We start from the raw sequence: 18,652 nt of genomic DNA, 5'->3' as shown, positions 1-18,652 counted from the left end.
TGACTCTGCTTGCACACCAGGGACCTGCTGTTCCTACTCCATGTTGTACATTATGTGAGTATGCCAAGTTGAGTTGTCTTCCCGCCGGACTTGTTTTGCAATACTGAGCTTCAACTTTAATACAGTTCTCTTTTTCTGCAAGTAGACTGGGATTTCCATGCACAACCTTGTCTAGGGTTTACAGGGAATGGTCCGAAAAAGATAACATTTCCAGCAAGAGGCAGTTGTGTGAACAAAATGTATTTTTCAGAAAGGCAACAGTAACTCAAATAACCATGCATTACACCCAAAATTTGCAGAATACCATCTCTGAATGCACAACACATCGAAGCTTGAAGCAGGTGGGCTACAGCAGCAGAAGACCACACCAGGTGCCACTCCTGTCAGCTAAGAATAGGAAACTGAGGTTTTAATTTGCACAGGCTCACCAAACATGGACAATAGAAGATTGGAAAAACATTGCCTGGTCTGATGAGTCTCGATTTCAGCAGCGACATTCAGATGGTAGGGTCAGAATTTGGCATAAACAACACGAAAGCATGGATCCATCCTGTCTTGTATCAATTGATCAGGCTGGTGGTGGTGATTGTGTGGAGGATATTTTCTTGGGACACTTTGGGCCCCTCAGTACTAATTGAGCATCATTTAAACACCACGGCCTACCTGAGTATTGTTGCTGACCATGTCCATCCCTCTATGACTACAGTGCACCCAACTTCTGATGGCTCCTTCCAGCAGGGTAATGAACCATGTCACAAAGCTCAAATCATCTCACCACTGTTTTTTTTTAATATGACAATGAGGTCTCTGTACTCCAATGGCCTCCACAGCCACCAGATCTCATCCAATAGAGAACCTTTGGGATGTGGTGGAAGGGGACATTTGGATCATGGATGTGCAGACGACAAATCTCAAGCAACTGCGTGATATGGAGCAATATGGACCAAAATCTCTGAGGAATGTTTCCAACACCTTGTTGAATCCATGCCATGAAGAACTAAGGCAGTTATGAAGGCAAAAACGGGCTCAAACCAGGTACTAGCAAGGTGTACCTAATAAAGTGGCCAGTGAGTGTATATTACAATAGAAATTAGTGCTACTCATTAGGATGACTTTGTCAATTTAAATTCAATATTTTTTGTTAGACCGAAGTCTACCATTTATAGTAATGGTGATGCTCTGAAACTGGGAAGATTGTGCTGGTTCTACACAACTGCTTACAATCCTGGGGGGCAGTATACAGACTTTGAACTGTCTCTGCAGAGAAGGCATTTATTCTGTGTAAAGCCGGCTCTTCTGCTATGCCAAATGAGGTCATACCCACCTTGCCGAAGACATTCCATGGATGCCTGAGCCCAATTTCTGGTGTATGAAGATTCCACAAGATAGCAATGGCCGCGGAAGGGTATCCAGCCTTTTGATGAAGAATCTGGGCATTTTCCAGGCTTTTGAGGTGGTTCAGTGGGAGCAATAACTAAAACCAATAAATAAGGAGTCAATACTTTCATGAAAAAAATAAAAAATGTAACGTCATGTAACACACAGCTAGAAAAGAAATAAAATATTTTCCATGAAACAGTATTACTTTTAAGTACAAAAATACTAAAAATAAAAAAATTCGAACTCTGCTCTGATTTTTTTTTTCTGCACACAGTACTTGTTCCGAGTCAATGATGTATTGAATCCAGTCACACTCAAGCCACTATGGTTCCCCAAAGGCCAGCTATGGAACCCCTGTATTTATCCTATAGCAGGTGTACTTAAAACACTTGGCAATGGCAGCCTGCAGATTAAAGCCTCGTACACACGATTGGATTGTTGGCCAACAAAACTGTGGACTTTTGTCCAAAGGGCGTTGGGCCAGACTTGTCTTGCAGACACACGGCCACACAATTGTTGGCCAACAAATACGAAAGTAGTGACGTACTAAGTGGTTTTTCAGCTCTTTAGTGCCACCCTTTGGGCTCCTTCTACTAATTTCATGTTAGTAGAAGTTTGGTGAGTGTTGATTCGCGCTTTTCATTTCGCACTTTTCAGTTTGCGCTTTTCAGTTCGTTTCTGAGCGGCCGTTCGTCAACCAGACATGTTGCGGAATCGAAGGAGATAACGTGTTATTTATTATTGGCCTTGGAGTTATTGCTTTGACATTATTTTTTTGGCTGAATAATGATTTGATTTGGCATATTTTCTATATTTTTGGATGCATAGAATGCACTTTTTTGTTAAGTTCTATTGGCAGATAGCATGTCTAATTTTATTTGTTTTCCTTTTTTAATGCACAATAAAAAATTGTGTAGAATAATACTTGGCTGTGTGTTTTACTTTAAATGACAGTTTGGGAGTAGGAAGTTACATTTTAAAGAATAGAATGTAAAATTAACAAGGGACACTAACATAGTTGTATCTTTGATCCTAAAAACTATGGGATAATGGTGTTGTGGTAACTTGCCCGAATAAAAAAAAAAAGCATAATAATATTATTCTTGATATCACTAGAAAAAAAAAGCCTTTGAAAATTTGTTTGCAATAACTCCATCAGTATCACCAGCAAAGCAGCTTCATTATTATCCCATTAAAGAAGAAGAGAATTGTGCGCTGCATTCTGAGATTTCATAATTTGCCGCATCACGAATGTTAATTCTCCATTACGAACGCTAGTTGACAAGACCGACTGCTTCCGGCTCGTCCTTGCTTCCGAGCATGCGTGTTTGTACTTTGGACTTTTGTCCGACGGACTTGCGTACACACGCTCGGAAAATTTGACAACAAAAATGTGTTCGCGGAAAGTTTGAAAACATGCTGACCAAACATTTGTCCGTGGAAAATCCGACAACAATTGTCCGATGGAGCATACACATGGATTTACCGCCAACAGCCTGTCATCACACATTTCCCGTCAGAAAGTCTGATTGTGTGTAGGAGGCTTAAGAGCCCACAACGGTGTTCCAAAATCCCATTCTTACTGACTGGCCTCACATTAATGACTGGGAACCTACAGGCTACTTCTTACAGATAGTAACAAAGTATTTATTAAAAATTTTAATATTTTTAAGCATTTTTTTTCCATTTGTCAAAAGATCATAAATGGGGAATTGATAAAAACACTGTACATAATAAAAGCCATATATGTCCTTAAAACAATATAACATTTAATTAGTTATAGCATTATTGCCTAGTTTACTGATGCATGCTAATATTGCTAAATTGAATCTATGCACCAAGCCTTCAATGACCACTGGTCATAAAAAGAGTATGTACCGCCTTGCCTACATGCGTCATCTCTGCAATATATGCCACATCTGTTATTACACATGTGTAATTTGTTTCAGTCTGAATGTAAACTCACACAGTTTTTGGGTTATTTGGAGATTCAGATGTATCCGAATCTCCGAATGAAATATTTCCGAATTTCATTGAAATTTTTCAGAACGATTCAAAATGATTGACGGATTCAAATTCCGTGTGAACAATAGCTGGTTGTTAAGAAGCGGGTCGGGAAGCTGGCCGCCGTGTCCTTAGCAACCGATGACTCATCAGCTACCAGCGGGCATCCCCAGTAAGAGCTGAAATTTAAACAAAAGAATGTTGACAACAAAAAATTTGAAAAACTAACAGTGTGCCCCCCCCCATCTATACCAGACCCTTCAGGCCCACTGTTTTAAAAAAAAGTTTGGAGTGGGCCCCCCTCAAAATCCATACCAGACCTTTATCCAAGCATGCAGCCTGGCAGGCCTGACCGTACATGCCCTCAACATGAGGGGGTGCCTTGGGGCAGGGGGGGGCTTTGCCCCCCCACCCTAAAGCACCTTGTCCCCATCCCCAAACAAGGGCCTCTACCCCACAACCCTGGGCAGTGGTTGTGGAGGTCTGTGGGTGGGGGGGGCTTATCGAAATCTGAAAGCCCCCTTTAACAAGTCGGCCCCCAAATCCCACTCCCCCATGTGAAGCAGTATGGGCACCACTACCCATTCATCAAAAACAAATGTAAAAAGGGAATTAAGACACAACACAAGCTTTTGACAGTTCCTTTAAAAAAAAAAAAGTCCCCCAGTGTAGATCCATCACCAATCATGATGCCGGCTGCCACCGATGGAACAAAAGAAACAAGAAACCTCCGGTCTCTGGGCGAAGGATCACACCATCTGCCTACTCTGCCGTCGGACATTTCCTAAATAGTTAAGGGATGGAGCCCCCCGATGACATCGGTGGTGACCCTGCGCCTCGTGACATCATCGACTGGGGCATGCTGGAGCATGCATCCCCCCTAATTTGGTTCAAGAGGAGGTGGGGGGGATACATGCCAGGCTGCATGCTTGGATAAGGGTCTGGTATGGATTTTGGGGGCCACGCCTTTCTTTTCACATTTTAGCATGGGGTTTCCCTTAAAATCCATACCATCCTGCACTGTTTTTTTCCCTGAATTTTCCATTGCCCGCATTCTTTCGTTTACATTTCAGCTCTGGCACTGGCTGTTAAGGATGCGGTGGCATATTCTTCACACAGAATTTAAATTGCTAGCCCATTTTTCGACCAATCCAAATTCGAATCGGAATTTGTTTGAAAATGAATAAAAAAACTAAATGAAATGAAAGTTTCGAATTCCGAAACGAATCAATGAAACAAAATCAGTAACATATCACATCCATCCGAAATAAAACTAAATGTTTTTTTCCATTCTGCACATGTCTAGCTGTTATGCCCACTGACAACAATGTCCAGCTTCTATAGGAAAAATTAGAAGGGTTGTTGCAGATTTATGGAAGGAGGAAAGCAAACACCTTGCTACAATCTTACCGCTGGTCTGCTTGCAAACGGAAGCATAATTTTCATCACAGGACGCTGTCTTCCACTGACCGTCTATATCGATGTAAACACAAGCTTTCTTTTTTTTTGGTTCTCCGGAAGCCCATTTGGTGTAACGGAGTTTCCAGCCATCAATCCATTTGAACTGATTGTCCGTCTGAAACCATTTGAAAATAAAAAAGGTTATCCTGGATTCTGTTGCAAACTTTGTACACCTGTACCCACCAAGGCACTAAGTAGGAAAAAACGATCTGTCTCCTCTCCTAGTCACTCCTATCCCCACACAGTTAGAACACACTGAGGGAACACACACTTAACCTTTCGATCGCCCCCTAGTGTTAACTCCTTCCCTGCCAGTGACATTTACACAGTAATCAGTACATATTTATATGTCAATGGTCCCAAAAAAGTGTCAAAAGTGTCCGATATGTCTGTCGGAATGTCACAGTACCGCTAAAAATCAAGATCACCGCCATTACTAGTAAAAAAAATAAAAATGCCATAAATCTTTCCTATAGTTTGTAGATGCAATAAATTTTGTGCAAACCAATCAATATACGCTTATTGTGATTTTTTTTTTTTTTTTTACCAAAAATATGTAGAAGAATAAATATTGGCCTAAACTGATGAAGAAATTTGTTTTTTTTTTAAAAAGAGTTTGGGGATATTTATTATAGCAAAAAGTAAAAAATATTGTTTTTTTTCTAATTGTCACTCTTTTTTTGTTTAAAAAGCAAAAAATAAAAACCACAGAGGTGATCAAATACCACCAAAAGAAAGCTCTGTTTGTGGGAAAAAAAGGACGCAGGAAAGGGGTAAAATGTGAAGTGGCCTGATTTCCTGCCATTTGGCTGTTGTAAGGGGGCTAGGTGATGTCATAGTCTGGAAAAAACAATTACTAATATCGTAAAAATAAAAGCAGCGCAAAACATCACAAACGTAGCACTAAAGAAACACACTTGAGTTTTTATTTGTGGTGATTGTAGGGTGGCCAGTTTCGCTGAGCTAAATGCGAATTAGAAAATGAATTAAAATTTGAATTGAAAAATGAAAATTTTAATTCCAATTCGAAATGGAAACATATTGCAATAAATGCAATAAGGTATAAAAGTGAAAGATAATTCCTACTTAGGCTGCTTTATAGAATAAAACAGAAAATAAAATAATAGAATAATATAGAATAGAATGGAAAATAAAATAGAATAGAATAGAGTATAAAAGAATAGGCTAGAACAGAATATCATGAAATAGAAAATAAAAGAATAGAGTAGAAAAAAATAGAATAGAAAAAAAAAAGAAAAGAACAGAATAGAAAAATAAAAGAATAGGATAGAATATAAATGAATAGAATATAAAAGAATATAATAAAACAGAATAGAAAATAATAGAATAGAAAAAATAGAATGAATATATCCATCTTCTGAAGTTTGAATAAATTCAAATTTTGAATATATTAAAAACTAATTGGAGCATGTACATAGGGAGCACATTGTCCCTGGTTTTGTTGCAGTCAAGCTGGGCATGCCATAATTTCTATTCCCCATCCAATTTATTACCCCTAATAAACAACAAAAACCAAGCTCAAATACTGTTCCCTGTGTCTGGAGGAAGCGTGGAAAATGTAAATATTGCACTTGATTTGCACTTTATGCATATGTGACATAAGAGGGTGTGCGGTTTATATATAATCTATATATTTTTGACACATTGGTTTTAAAACTTTACAATGACCAGCTCCTACAATTCACTACACGTATTCATCTTTTGCGCGGATAAGAGTATAATCAACAGTTTATCCCCCAATTGTACAAAGTGTGGAAAATGCTTGTTACCTGGCTGGTGCTACAGAAAGAATGTCTTGACCCGACTTCCTGAATAAAGTTTTCTCCATTACAGATAATCTACATGGTGCCAAAAAGAAACTCCACAATAAATATATTTAGCTAATTTCTGTTTTTAACCCCTTTGCTATAGAAGAATGATGGCTACAGTGCGTATCTACTTTGCCAGTCAGCCATCAATCAACGTCCTCCCCTTTGCACGCCGCCTGCAGGGCATGTGCTGTGATCACTGAGTCAATGAAACTCGGGTGATCACAGATCGGAGTAAAGGGTCAATCCCGGCCCCTTACCACGTGATCAGCTGTCAGCCAATGACAGCTGATCACGTGATGTAAACAGAAGATCGGTAATCGGTTTTTTTCCTTCTCACGCTGACAGCGCAAGGAGAAAAAAAAAGTCGATCACCGACTTCTGTTGAAGGGACATCAGTCCTGAAGAGGAAGAGGCAAAGCTGCCTTATCTGTGCCCACCAGTACTGCCTGCCAGTGCCCACATTGCCATGAATCAGTGCCCACAGTGCCATGAATCAGTGCCCACCAGTACATAAAAGTGCCAGCAATTAGTGCCACCTATAAATGCCCACGAGTACCACCTATCAATGCCCACCAGTGGTGCCAATCAGTGCCTCATCAGTGCCACCTAGCAGCTCTGCCTATCAGTGTCACCTACCAGTTCCCATCACTGCCACCCATCAGTGCCAGCTATCAGTGCCACCTATTAGTGCCTTTCAGTGCCACCTATCAAAGCCCTTCAGTGCTGCCTATCAGTGCCCACCAGTGCCACCTCATCAGTGCCCACCAATGCTGCCTATTAGTGCCCATCAGTGCTGCCTTATTAGTGCCCCTCAGTGCTGCCTTATCAGTGTCCATCAAAGCAACCTATCGGTTCCCATCAGTGCAGCCTATCAGTGCCCTTTAGTGTAGCCTCATCAGCGTACATCAATGAAGGAGAAAAATGACCTGTTTGCAAAATTTATTAACAAAATATAAAACAGTTTTGTATTTTTTATTTTTTAGTTCGGTCTTTTTTAAATATTTTTAACAAAATATAAAAACCCCAAAGGTGATCAAATACCACCAAAAGAAAGCTCTATTTGTGGGAAAAAAATTATAAAAATGAATTTGGGTACAATGTTGTATGACTGTGCAATTGTCATTCAAAGAGTGACAGCGCTAAAAGATGAAAATTGATCTGGGCAGGAAGGGAGGTTTAGGTGGCCAGTAAACAAGTGGTTAAGAATTTTCTGTATATTATATATACACACATACACACACACACACACATTTTTTTTTTTACCAACCTTATTACTGTTAAGCCCAATCCAAAAGGGTTCCTTAAATGTATTCAGCTGCACTTTTAGAAAGGAAGCCGTGTACTCGTCTAAAATGCTGACAAGCTCAGAGTCTGAGTTTTTACATATTCGCCGCGCCTCATCCCACTTCATCTTCATTTTTTGAAATGTGTAGATGGCATCACCAAACTCGTGTTGGTTATGGGCTGCAGCCACAGTTGGCACGAAAGGCAGTTTGGGGTCTGAGGAGAAAATGATAATTACAGCAATCAAATAAAGAGAAATTAGAAAAAAAAAATGCAACAATGGCCCAGCACCCAGGTACCAATTTAAGGAAGGTGGGAGAAGGCACATCAAAATGTATTTCTAAATCTAATATTAGTTCCCCTATTGCCCTGTACACACAGTCAGACATTCCAATGACAAAATCCGTCAGATTTTTTCCTAGGGATTTTGGCCCAAACTTGTCTTGCATAAACGCGGTCGCACAAAGTTGTCGAAAAATCCAATCGTTCCAAACGTGCTGATGTAGAACACGTACGACAGGACTATAAACGGGCCAGTAGCCAATAGCTTTTGTCTCGTAATTTATTCTGAGCATGTGTGACACTTTGTCCGTCGGAATTGTCTACACACGATCGGAATTTAAACAATGGGATTTTGTTGTCGGAGAATTTTAGATCCAGCTCTCAAACTTTGTGTGTTGGAAATTCCGACGCAAAAAGTCAGATGGATCCCACACACGATCGGATTTTCCGACAACAAGATCCGATCGCACATTTTCCGTCTAAAAAGTCCGGCCTGCCCTCTGCTGGCTAAACTGACTTGAAAAGGCGGTTCTTAGATTGCTGAGCAGAATGATAAGACTCTCTGCAGTTTCTGCTCAAGATCCCACCAAGAACCCAACAAAGCACTTACTGTCTGTCAATGCTGTATCCTGGCCTAGGCCAGCCATGCCTAGTGCAGCACTTTGCAGGGGGCAGCACGGAAAGAGTCCCATCAGCTTGTGCTTTAAGTGTAGCACCAGCCTTATGGGGCGGACTGGGCTGAGACGCAAACTAGGCACTGCTTCTGGTATGCGGGCAGCCGGCAATCCGCAACTGTGGGGGGGGGGGGTGCACCACTTCTAATTTTGACTGTCCTATCATCCTGGACCACAAACCTTCCTCAGTGTGCTATATGCTGCACCATTGGCATGATTATATCTTCTTAGTCCTCTCCATAAAATGATCAGAAATTTGTGCTTAAAGTAGAACTACGGGCAACACTTTTTGTTTTCATTTTCAAAAAAGTAAGGGAGGGTTATAGCCCCTGTCAGTTTATTTTTTACCATCCCTGTCCCATTTCAGAGATTTCCCTTCACTTCCTGCCCCATAGCCAAAAAGGAAGTGAGAGGAAATCTATGAAAATTAAGGAAATCCATTGACCCCCCCCCCCCCCGCCCTCAGAACTGGTGACCCCACTCAAAAAATTTCAGGGCAGGTCTTAAACTGCAAGGGGTGTGTCCTTGACAGGAAGTTGAGGGTCATATTTAAATTAGGGGTGCACGAGTTTAGTCAGGCCTAGGGCAGCACAAAACCTAAGTACACTACTGCTGTCTGTGCAGCCAAAGGTGCCCAGTGGGAGAAGGCTGAGATAGCAGAGGGTAGAGTAGGAGCCACATGGGGTTTCAGGTGGTCACGGTAAAATGGGGCCCTACCTTTACTGATCAACATCATTGGTAATGATTAAGCACAAGATGTATGTGTGAAACGCGTCTACGTGACCACAGTTTGGCGTCTCTGGTGTTATCTTTGTGAAGCAAAATAAAAGGCAATCGGAAGTTTTGGATGTGCAGCCATTTCTTTCTTCTTTCCTACCTTTACTGATCATTTGGGCCTCTCAATAGAGAGTAACAAAGCTGTACAGAGACTCTGCCCAGGTGGCATCAGGGAACATATACAGTTTATGTGGAACATCTTCCATGATCTTTAAAGAGGAGGTCCGCTCACCGCTGCAAAAATTAAAAGCCAGCAGCTACAAATACTCCAGCTGCTGACTTTTAATAATAGGACACGTACCTGTCCTGGAGTCCAGCGATGTCGGCACCGCATTACGGCTTCATGCCCGGTCCTCACTGTGCATGCTCGAAGCACCGCTGCGCTCTCCTACTGGCCCGGCAGTGGGGGAAGGAGGAGGGAAGAGGAGGGAGCCAAGCTGCTGACTGGGCCCAGTCTCCCAAAAGTGGGGATAGAGTACCTGTCAAAGACAGATATCCTCCCCCCTCTCGCCCAAAAGGTGCCAAATGTGGCACTGGAGGAGGGGGGGGGGCAAATGAGAGGAAGTTTTACTTTTGGGTGGCACTCTGCTTTAAAGGGTAACTCCACTTTTGTGGGGGGGGGGAATCGCAAATAAAGAAAAAATAATATAGCGTGTACAATTGCGACACAAGTCATATTGTAATTGAATGGTAGTAAAAACGACCTTTCCTTTTCAATCTACAGCTGCTGTAATTTTCTATAAATGCAATGCAATATGGCTACCTGGAGTTGTTCTGTACACAGAATGTGTACTGACTACTCCCCAGAAACATAATTTCCTGCTTGTGTGATTGGCTCACCAAATTTCCCAAAAGTCTGCCTAAGATACAAGTCAGATTTCAGGCATCCCCTGCAATAAATTTATTTTTATTTTTGTGTGAGATATTTCCATTAGGAACACTTCTAAAGGGATGCAGGCCCAGCAGCTTTCCTCATTAGTGCTCTGCAGCTGCACACCTGATTGATAATTATGAAACCATTCCTATTAGACCCACTCAGTAGAGAGGCACAGACAAACACACAGTGATTTCTTCAGAAAAGGTAGGAATCTGCAACAAAGGTTGTTATAATTCTTGCAATGTACATAGAAACACCCAGAGGGGAATGTTTTTTTCTCAGCAAAAGAGTTACACTTGGGTTGTCCAAACTTTTTTTTCTCTACAGGCGCATTCTGCACTCAATCTGTTTTTAGTGGCAAAATGTCAAAAATTCTAGTTTAACCACTTGCCGACCGCCGCACGACGATGTACGTCGACAGAATGGCACGGGCAGGCATAAGGGCTTACATGTACGTAACGTCCTTGCCTGCCCGCCGGTCGGGGGCCCGATCGGGCCCCCGCCCGGTGCCTGCGGCGGTCGGTATTCGTTCGGGAGCGATCCCGGATGAGGGGACGGCCATTCATTCATGGCCACCCCCTCGCGATCGCTCCCGACGAATGAAAATGTCCCGTGACATAATTTCCTCTCCTGTAATGTAAACACAGGAGAGGAAGTGATGTATTCTCTCCTCCGTGTCGGTATTTTTCGTTCCGGCACCGAGGAGAGAGGTTCGGTGAGTTGCACCAACACACCACACATACAGTAGAACATGCCAGGCACACTCACACCCCCCCTTTACCCCCCGATCACCCCCCAATTACCCCTGCCCCCCCAGTCACAGTGACACCAATTGCTTTTTTTTTTTTTTTTGCATTGGTGTCATTTGTGACTGTAATAACTGTTAGGGCAGTTAGGGTTAGCCCCCTTTAGTTCTAATGTGCCCCCCTAACCCCCCCAATAAAGGTTTAACCCCGTGATCACCCCCCGTCGCCAGTGTCACTAAGGCTGGGTTCACATTGCAGCGGTTTATGAGAACGAATGTGATTCGCACCGCACTGCAGTGCAAATCACATCCGATCTCTGTGCGATTCGAGTTCAGCCATACAGATAGTATGGCTGAATTCGTGTCGCACCCGCCGCACCCGCCGCACCCGCCGCAAATTCGCACGGGACCCTTTTTTTGGCCCGCAGCAGAATCGGATCGCATGGGTGTTCACACCATGCGATCCGAGTTTGCAGATCGCACTGCGATATGCGAACTGATCTGGGGGTGTCATTAACATTTCACTGACACTCCCAGCAGTTCGCATAGGGCAGTGTGAACTGCCGCCGGGAGGCATGCAATGCGGGAACCCGCCGCGGATTCATGGCGTTCCCGCATCGCTCCAGTGTGAACTCAGCCTAATAAGCGATAGTTTTTCTGATCGCTGTATTAGCGTCACAGGTGACGCTAGTTAGGCAGGTAGGTATTTAGGTTCGCCGCAACTTTTTATAGCGCCAGCGACCCCCATATACTACCGCATAAAGCCCCCTGATTGCCCCCTAGTTAACCCTTTCACCAGTGATCACCATATAACTGTTACAGGTGACGCTGGTTGATTAGTTATTTTTTTATAGTTTCAGGGCACCCGCCATTTATTACCTAATAAAGGTTTAACCCCCTGATCACCCGGCGGGTGTCATTTGTGACTGTAATAACTGTTAGGGCAGTTAGGGTTAGCCCCCTTTAGTTCTAAGTTACCCCCTAACCCCCCCAATAAAGGTTTAACCCCGTGATCACCCCCCCGTCGCCAGTGTCACTAAGGCTGGGTTCACATTGCAGCGGTTTATGAGAACGGATGTGATTCGCACCGCACTGCAGTGCAAATCACATCCGATCTCTGTGCGATTCGAGTTCAGCCATACAGATAGTATGGCTGAATTCGTGTCGCACCCGCTGCAAACTCGCACGGGACCCTTTTTTTGGTCCGCAGCAGAATCGGATCGCATGGGTGTTCACACCATGCGATCCGAGTTTGCAGATCGCACTGCGATATGCGAACTGATCTGGGGGTGTCATTAACATTTCACTGACACTCCCAGCAGTTCGCATAGGGCAGTGTGAACTGCCGCCGGGAGGCATGTGATGCGGGAACCCGCCGCGGATTCGTGGCGTTCCCGCATCGCTCCAGTGTGAACCCAGCCTAATAAGCGATCGTTTTTCTGATCACTGTATTAGTGTCACAGGTGACGCTAGTTAGGCAGGTAGGTATTTAGGTTCGCCGCAGCTTTTTATAGCGCCAGGGACCCCCATATACTACCGCATAAAGCCCCCTGATTGCCCCCTAGTTAACCCTTTCACCAGTGATCACCATATAACTGTTACAGATGACGCTGGTTGGTTAGTTATTTTTTTTATAGTTTCAGGACACCCGCCATTTATTACCTAGTCTCACTAGTGTACCCCTAAATTTAGGGGTGTCTACTTTCCAAAATGGGGTCATTTGGGGGGGGTTTGTGCCATCTTGGCATTTTATGGCCTTCAAAACTGTAATGCCCTTAGAAAGCCTGAAGGCGGTTTTTGGTTTTCGGGGCCCCGTACGCGGCTAGGCTCTCAAAAAGTCCCACATATGTGGTATCCCCGTACTCAGGAGAAGCAGCAGAATTTATTTTGGGGTGTTATTTCACATATGCCCATGGCATGCGTGAGCAATATATCATTTAGTGACAACTTTGTGAAAAAAAAAAAAAAAAAAAAGTTTGTAATTTTCCCGCAACTTGTGGCAAAATATAAAATATTCCATGGACTCAACATGCCTCTCAGCAAATAGCTTGGGGTGTCTACTTTCTAAAATGGGGTCATTTGTGGGGGTTTTGTGCCATCTTGGCATTTTATGGCCTTCAAAACTGTAATAGGTAGTGAGGAGTGAAGTCAAATATTTACGCCCTTAGAAAACCTGAAGGCGGTGCTTGGTTTTCGGGGCCCCGTACGCGGCTAGGCTCCCAAAAAGTCCCACATATGTGGTATCCCCGTACTCAGGAGAAGCAGCAGAATTTATTTTGGGGTGTCATTTCACATATGCCCATAGCATGTGTGAGCAATATATCATTTAGTGACAACTTTGTGAAAAAAAAATAAAAAAAAAATTAAAGTTTGTAATTTTCCCGCAACTTGTGGCAAAATATAAAATATTCCATGGACTCAAAATGCCTCTCAGCAAATAGCTTGGGGTGTCTACTTTCTAAAATGGGGTAATTTGTGGGGGTTTTGTGCCATCTTGGCATTTTATGGCCTTCAAAACTGTAATAGGTAGTGAGAAGTGAAATCAAAAATTTCCGCCCTTAGAAAGCCTGAAGGCGGTACTTGGTTTTCGGGGCCCCGTACGCGGCTAGGCTCCCAAAAAGTCCCACATATGTGGTATCCCCGTACTCAGGAGAAGCAGCAGAATTTATTTTGGGGCGTCATTTCACATATGCCCATAGCATGTGTGAGCAATATATCATTTAGTGACAACTTTGTGTAAAAAAAAAAAAATAAATTTTTTTTGTCATTTTCCAATCGCTTGAGGCAAAAAAATAAAATATTCAATGGGCTCAACATGCCTCTTATCAGTTTCCTTAGGGTGTCTACTTTCCAAAATGGGGTCATTTGGGGGGGTTTTGTACTGCCCTGCCATTTTAGCACCTCAAGAAATGAGATAGGCAGTCGTAAACTAAAAGCTGCGTAAATTCCAGAAAACGTACCTTAGTTGGTAGATGTGACAACTTTTGCGCAAACCAATAAATATACAGTTATTGACTTTTTTTTTACCAAAGACATGTGGCTGAATAAATTTTGGCCTAAATGTATGACTAAAATTGAGTTTATTGGATTTTTCTAATAACAAAAAGTAGAAAATATCATTTTTTTTCAAAATTTGCAGTCTTTTTACGTTTATATCGCAAAAAATAAAAATCGCAGAGGCAATCAAATACCATCAAAAGAAAGCTCTATTTGTGGGAAGAAAAGGACGCAAATTTTGTTTGGGTACAACATTGCATGACCGCGCAATTACCAGTTAAAGCAACGCAGTGCCAAATTGTAAAAAGACCTCTGGTCATTGACCAGCAAAATGGTCCGGTCTGAAGGTGGTTAAAGTAAACGTGTCCGGAGAGAAATATAGGGGTTTTCATTTTTGACCTCTGTGGTAAGGATGTGGTAAGAATGTGGCACTCACTTCCACAATCAGTGGTGTCAGCAGGAAGTGTTGATAGTTTAAAAAAAACTCTGAGATGAGCATCTTAACGAATGCAGTATACAGGGATATTGGAATTCATAATGACATACTCAAACTCACACATGTTGAACTGTCTTTATTCAACTTCATCTTCTATGTAACTATGCATCTATGTTTTGAAAATGCTAAACATAATCATCAGCTTTACTGAATCATACTCAATCACAAGCTTTTCTGATTGGGAAGAGATTGAAGAATGAGAGCAGAGAATGTGTAGGCCGTACCAGGAAGATTTTAACAGTGGCTCTGCAATAGCTCAAGGGGATTGGGAATAGTTCAGTGTGGTGTGGCCTGGCTGTGCTGTGATTAAACGCAGCAGATGTCAATCACTGGGTGCCGGCCAATAAATTACTGCTGACACTCGGCAATCACCAAAAATGTACACAGCACAGGGCTATGCCTACATTGCCTTGAAAAAGTATTCATACCCCTTGAAATTTTCCACATTTTGTCACGTTATAACCAAAAATTTAAATGTCTTTTTCGGGGGATTTTATGTGATAGACCAACACAAAGTGGCACATAATTGTGAAGTGGAAGGAAAATAATAAATGGTTTTCAACATATTTTACAAATAAATATGTGAAAAGTGTGGCGTGCATTTGTATTCAGCCCGTACCCCCCGAGTAAATACTTTGTAGAACCACCTTTCACTACAATTACAGCTGCAAGTCTTTTTGGGGATGTCTCTACAGCTTTGCACATCTAGAGAGTGAGGTTTTTGCCCATTCTTCTTTGCAAAATAGCTCAAGCTCTGTCAGATTGGATGCAGAGCGTCTGTGAACAGCAATTTTCAAGTCTTGCAACATATTCTCAATTGGATTTAGGTCTGGACTTTGACTGAGCCAGTTTAGATGTTTAAGGTCATTGTCCTGCTGGAAGGTGAACCTCCGCCCCAGTCTCAAGTCTTTTGCAGACTCTAACAGGTTTCCTTCTAAGATTGACCTGTTTTTGACTCCATCCATTTTCCCATCAACTCTGACCAGCTTCCCTGTCCCTGCTAAAGAAAAGCCCCACAACATGATGCTGCCACCACCATGTTTCACGGTGGGGATGGTGTGTTCAGGGTGATGTGCAGTATTAGTTTTCCGCCACACATAGCTTTTTGCTTTTAGGCCAAAAAGTTAAATTTTGGTCTCATCTGACCAGAGCACCTTCTTCCACATTGGTGTCCCCCACATGGCTTCTCGCAAACTACAAACGGGACTTCTCATGGCTTTCTTTCAGCATTGGCCTTCTACTTGCCACTCTTCCATAAAGGGCAGATTTGTGGAGTGCACGACTAATAGTTGTCCTATGGACAGATTCTCCCACCTGAGCTGTGGATCTCTGCAGCTCCTCCAGAATTACCATGGGCCTCTTGGCTGCTTCTCTGATGAATGATCTCCTTGCCAGTTTAGGTGGACGGCCATGTCTTGGTAGGTTTGCAGTTGTGCCATACTCTTTCCATTTTTGGATGATGGATTGAACAGTGCTCCGTGAGATGTTCAAAGCATGGAATATTTTTTTATAACCTAACCCTGCTTTAAACTTTTCCACAACTTTATCCCTGACTTGTCTGGTGTGTTCCTTGGCCTTCATGGTGCTGTTTGTTCAATAAGGTTCTCTAACAAACCTCTGAGGGATTCACAGAACAGCTGTCTTTATACTGAAATTAAATTACACACAGGTGGACTCTATTTACTAATTAGGTGACTTCTGAAGGCAGGTGGTTCCACTAGATTTTAGTCAGGGGTATCAAAGTAAAAGGGAGCTGAATACAAATGCACGCCACACTTTTCATATATTAATTTGTAAAAAATGTGGAAAACCATTTATCATCATAATTTTTGTGTTGGTCTATCACCTAAAATACTAATAGAATACATTTACATTTTTGATTGGAACATGACAAACTGAAAAATTTCAAGGGGTATGAATACTTTTCCAAGGCACTGTATGTAAACAAGGCAGAGCCCTATCCTGTCAGCGGGAAAGTAAGCAAAGCAGGGAAGAAAATCTATTATTTCCCCTAGTAAAAGCACCTCCCACAGTACACACAAACACTAGTCACACATTTAACTCTTTGATTGCCCTAGATATTTAACCTCTTTCGAGCCACAGTGACAGTACATATTTTTAGCACTGATCACTGTATTAGTGTCACTAGTTCCCAAAAAAGTGTCAAAAGTGCCAGTTAGTGTTTGAATGTCTGCCGCAATATCGCAGTCTCGCTATAAGTCACTGATCGTCGTCATTACTAGTAAAAATAAATAAACGAAAATAAATAAGAAATCCCATAGTTTGTAGGCACTATAACTTTTAAACCAATCAATATACGCTCTCCGTTCTGCCTAGTGACAGTGTTACTGATCTCTGCTCCCTGTGATCGGGAGCAGAGATCAATGACGTGTCACATATAGCCACGCTCCCCTCAGTTAGAAACACTCCCCAGGACATACTTAACCCCATACACTGCCCCCTAGTGGTTAACCCCTACACTGCCAGTGTCATTTACACAGGAATCAGTGCATTTGTATAGCAACTGATTGCTGTATAAATGACAATGGTCCCAAAAATGTGTCAAAAATGTCCAATGTGTCCGCCATAATGTCACGATAAAAATTGATGATTACGGCCATTACTAGTAAAAAAAAAAAAAATTAATAAAAATGCCATAAAACTATTCCGAATATTGTAAACGTTATAACTTTTGTGCAAACTAATCAATAAACGCTGATTGCGATTTTTTTTAACCAAAAATATGTAGAAGAATACATATCGGCCTAAACTGAGGAAATTTTTTTTTTTTATATATATTTTTGAAGGATATTTATTATAGCAAAATGTAAAAAATAATGTGTTTTTTTCAAAATTGTCGCTCTTTTTTTGTTGATAGTGCAAAAAATAAAAACCACAGGGGTGATCAAATACCACCAAAGCTCTATTTGTGGGGAAAAAAAGGGCGTCAATTTTGTTTGGGAGCCAAGTTACACAACTGCGCAATTGTCAGTTAAAGAGACGCAGTGCCGAATCGCAAAAAGTGCTCTGGTCTTTGGCCAGCAAAATGGTCCGGAGTTTAAGTGATTAAATGTTCCAATGATTTTAACAAAGAGGACACAAGAAAAACAAAATAAAGTTTCATATGGGCATAAGGCAGAATACTCTAAATATAGGGGCTTTGTACCAGTAGAATGGAGGCACAGAAGTGAGTGTAACCTGCACCCAAAATTCATTCTAGTCATACTAAAAACTGACACAAAAAAAAAATCACAGTTCTGACATGTCTACCTTTAGATTTTTGGCATATGTATCCTTTATCCAGGTCACAGTCCTCTTCCACCCAGGTACCAGAATCCAATGCTCCTATTTTCATAGCCACACAGTCAGTCTACAATAGAATGGTATTCTGAGTGTCATTAAATCCACATCATTAAAAACTATCAATAAACGGTGTATTACATATGCTGTTCATATTCACTCAATCACTACGAGATTTGTTTTCTATATTCTGCAAAAAACCTGGTTGATCCTCCTGTTCTCTATCTCCACCTTCTGTCCATGTCCCCACTATAGTTGGATATTTTGCAGAGTAGTGTTGGCAGATCTGCACATGCACAGTTTTCAGCGAGTTTCTGTGCTGAGCATTTCCTCCCTATCACATCTGAGCAGCCCAGGTAACTATAGAGGCGCACATGTGGGTATATACACAGTGGTAAATAACATTCTCCTCCCCCCTCCTTCCTACCCATTATCCAACTAAACTCAATGGGGTGGGATATTACATCTTTATTCATGTTCTAAGACACAGGCTGGAGATTTTTAAAGATTTCAAATATATATGTGTATGACAAGTTAAAACCA

The 18,652-nt window shown here is 42.0% G+C and overlaps 1 protein-coding gene across 1 annotated transcript in view; it reads right to left on the bottom strand.

Moving 5' to 3' along the window:
* Nucleotides 1–18,652, bottom strand: part of MRC1 (mannose receptor C-type 1) — a 178,554-nt gene that overhangs the window by 14,680 nt on the left and 145,222 nt on the right. The window contains exons 23-26 of the mRNA XM_077490910.1: nucleotides 18,080–18,179; nucleotides 7,945–8,177; nucleotides 4,795–4,960; nucleotides 1,325–1,474 (exon numbers count right to left, since the gene is read on the bottom strand). Coding sequence (XP_077347036.1) covers nucleotides 1,325–1,474; nucleotides 4,795–4,960; nucleotides 7,945–8,177; nucleotides 18,080–18,179 — 649 coding nt within the window. The remainder of the gene's footprint in view (nucleotides 1–1,324; nucleotides 1,475–4,794; nucleotides 4,961–7,944; nucleotides 8,178–18,079; nucleotides 18,180–18,652) is intronic.

This window comes from Lithobates pipiens, unplaced genomic scaffold (assembly GCF_037356315.1).
Source record: "Lithobates pipiens isolate NorthernLeopardFrog02 unplaced genomic scaffold, aLitPip1_a1.2 Scaffold_19, whole genome shotgun sequence".
In the NCBI taxonomy this organism is placed as follows: domain Eukaryota; kingdom Metazoa; phylum Chordata; class Amphibia; order Anura; family Ranidae; genus Lithobates; species Lithobates pipiens.
Note: the sequence above shows the minus strand (reverse complement) of the source record. Positions and strands in the feature narration are given on the sequence as shown.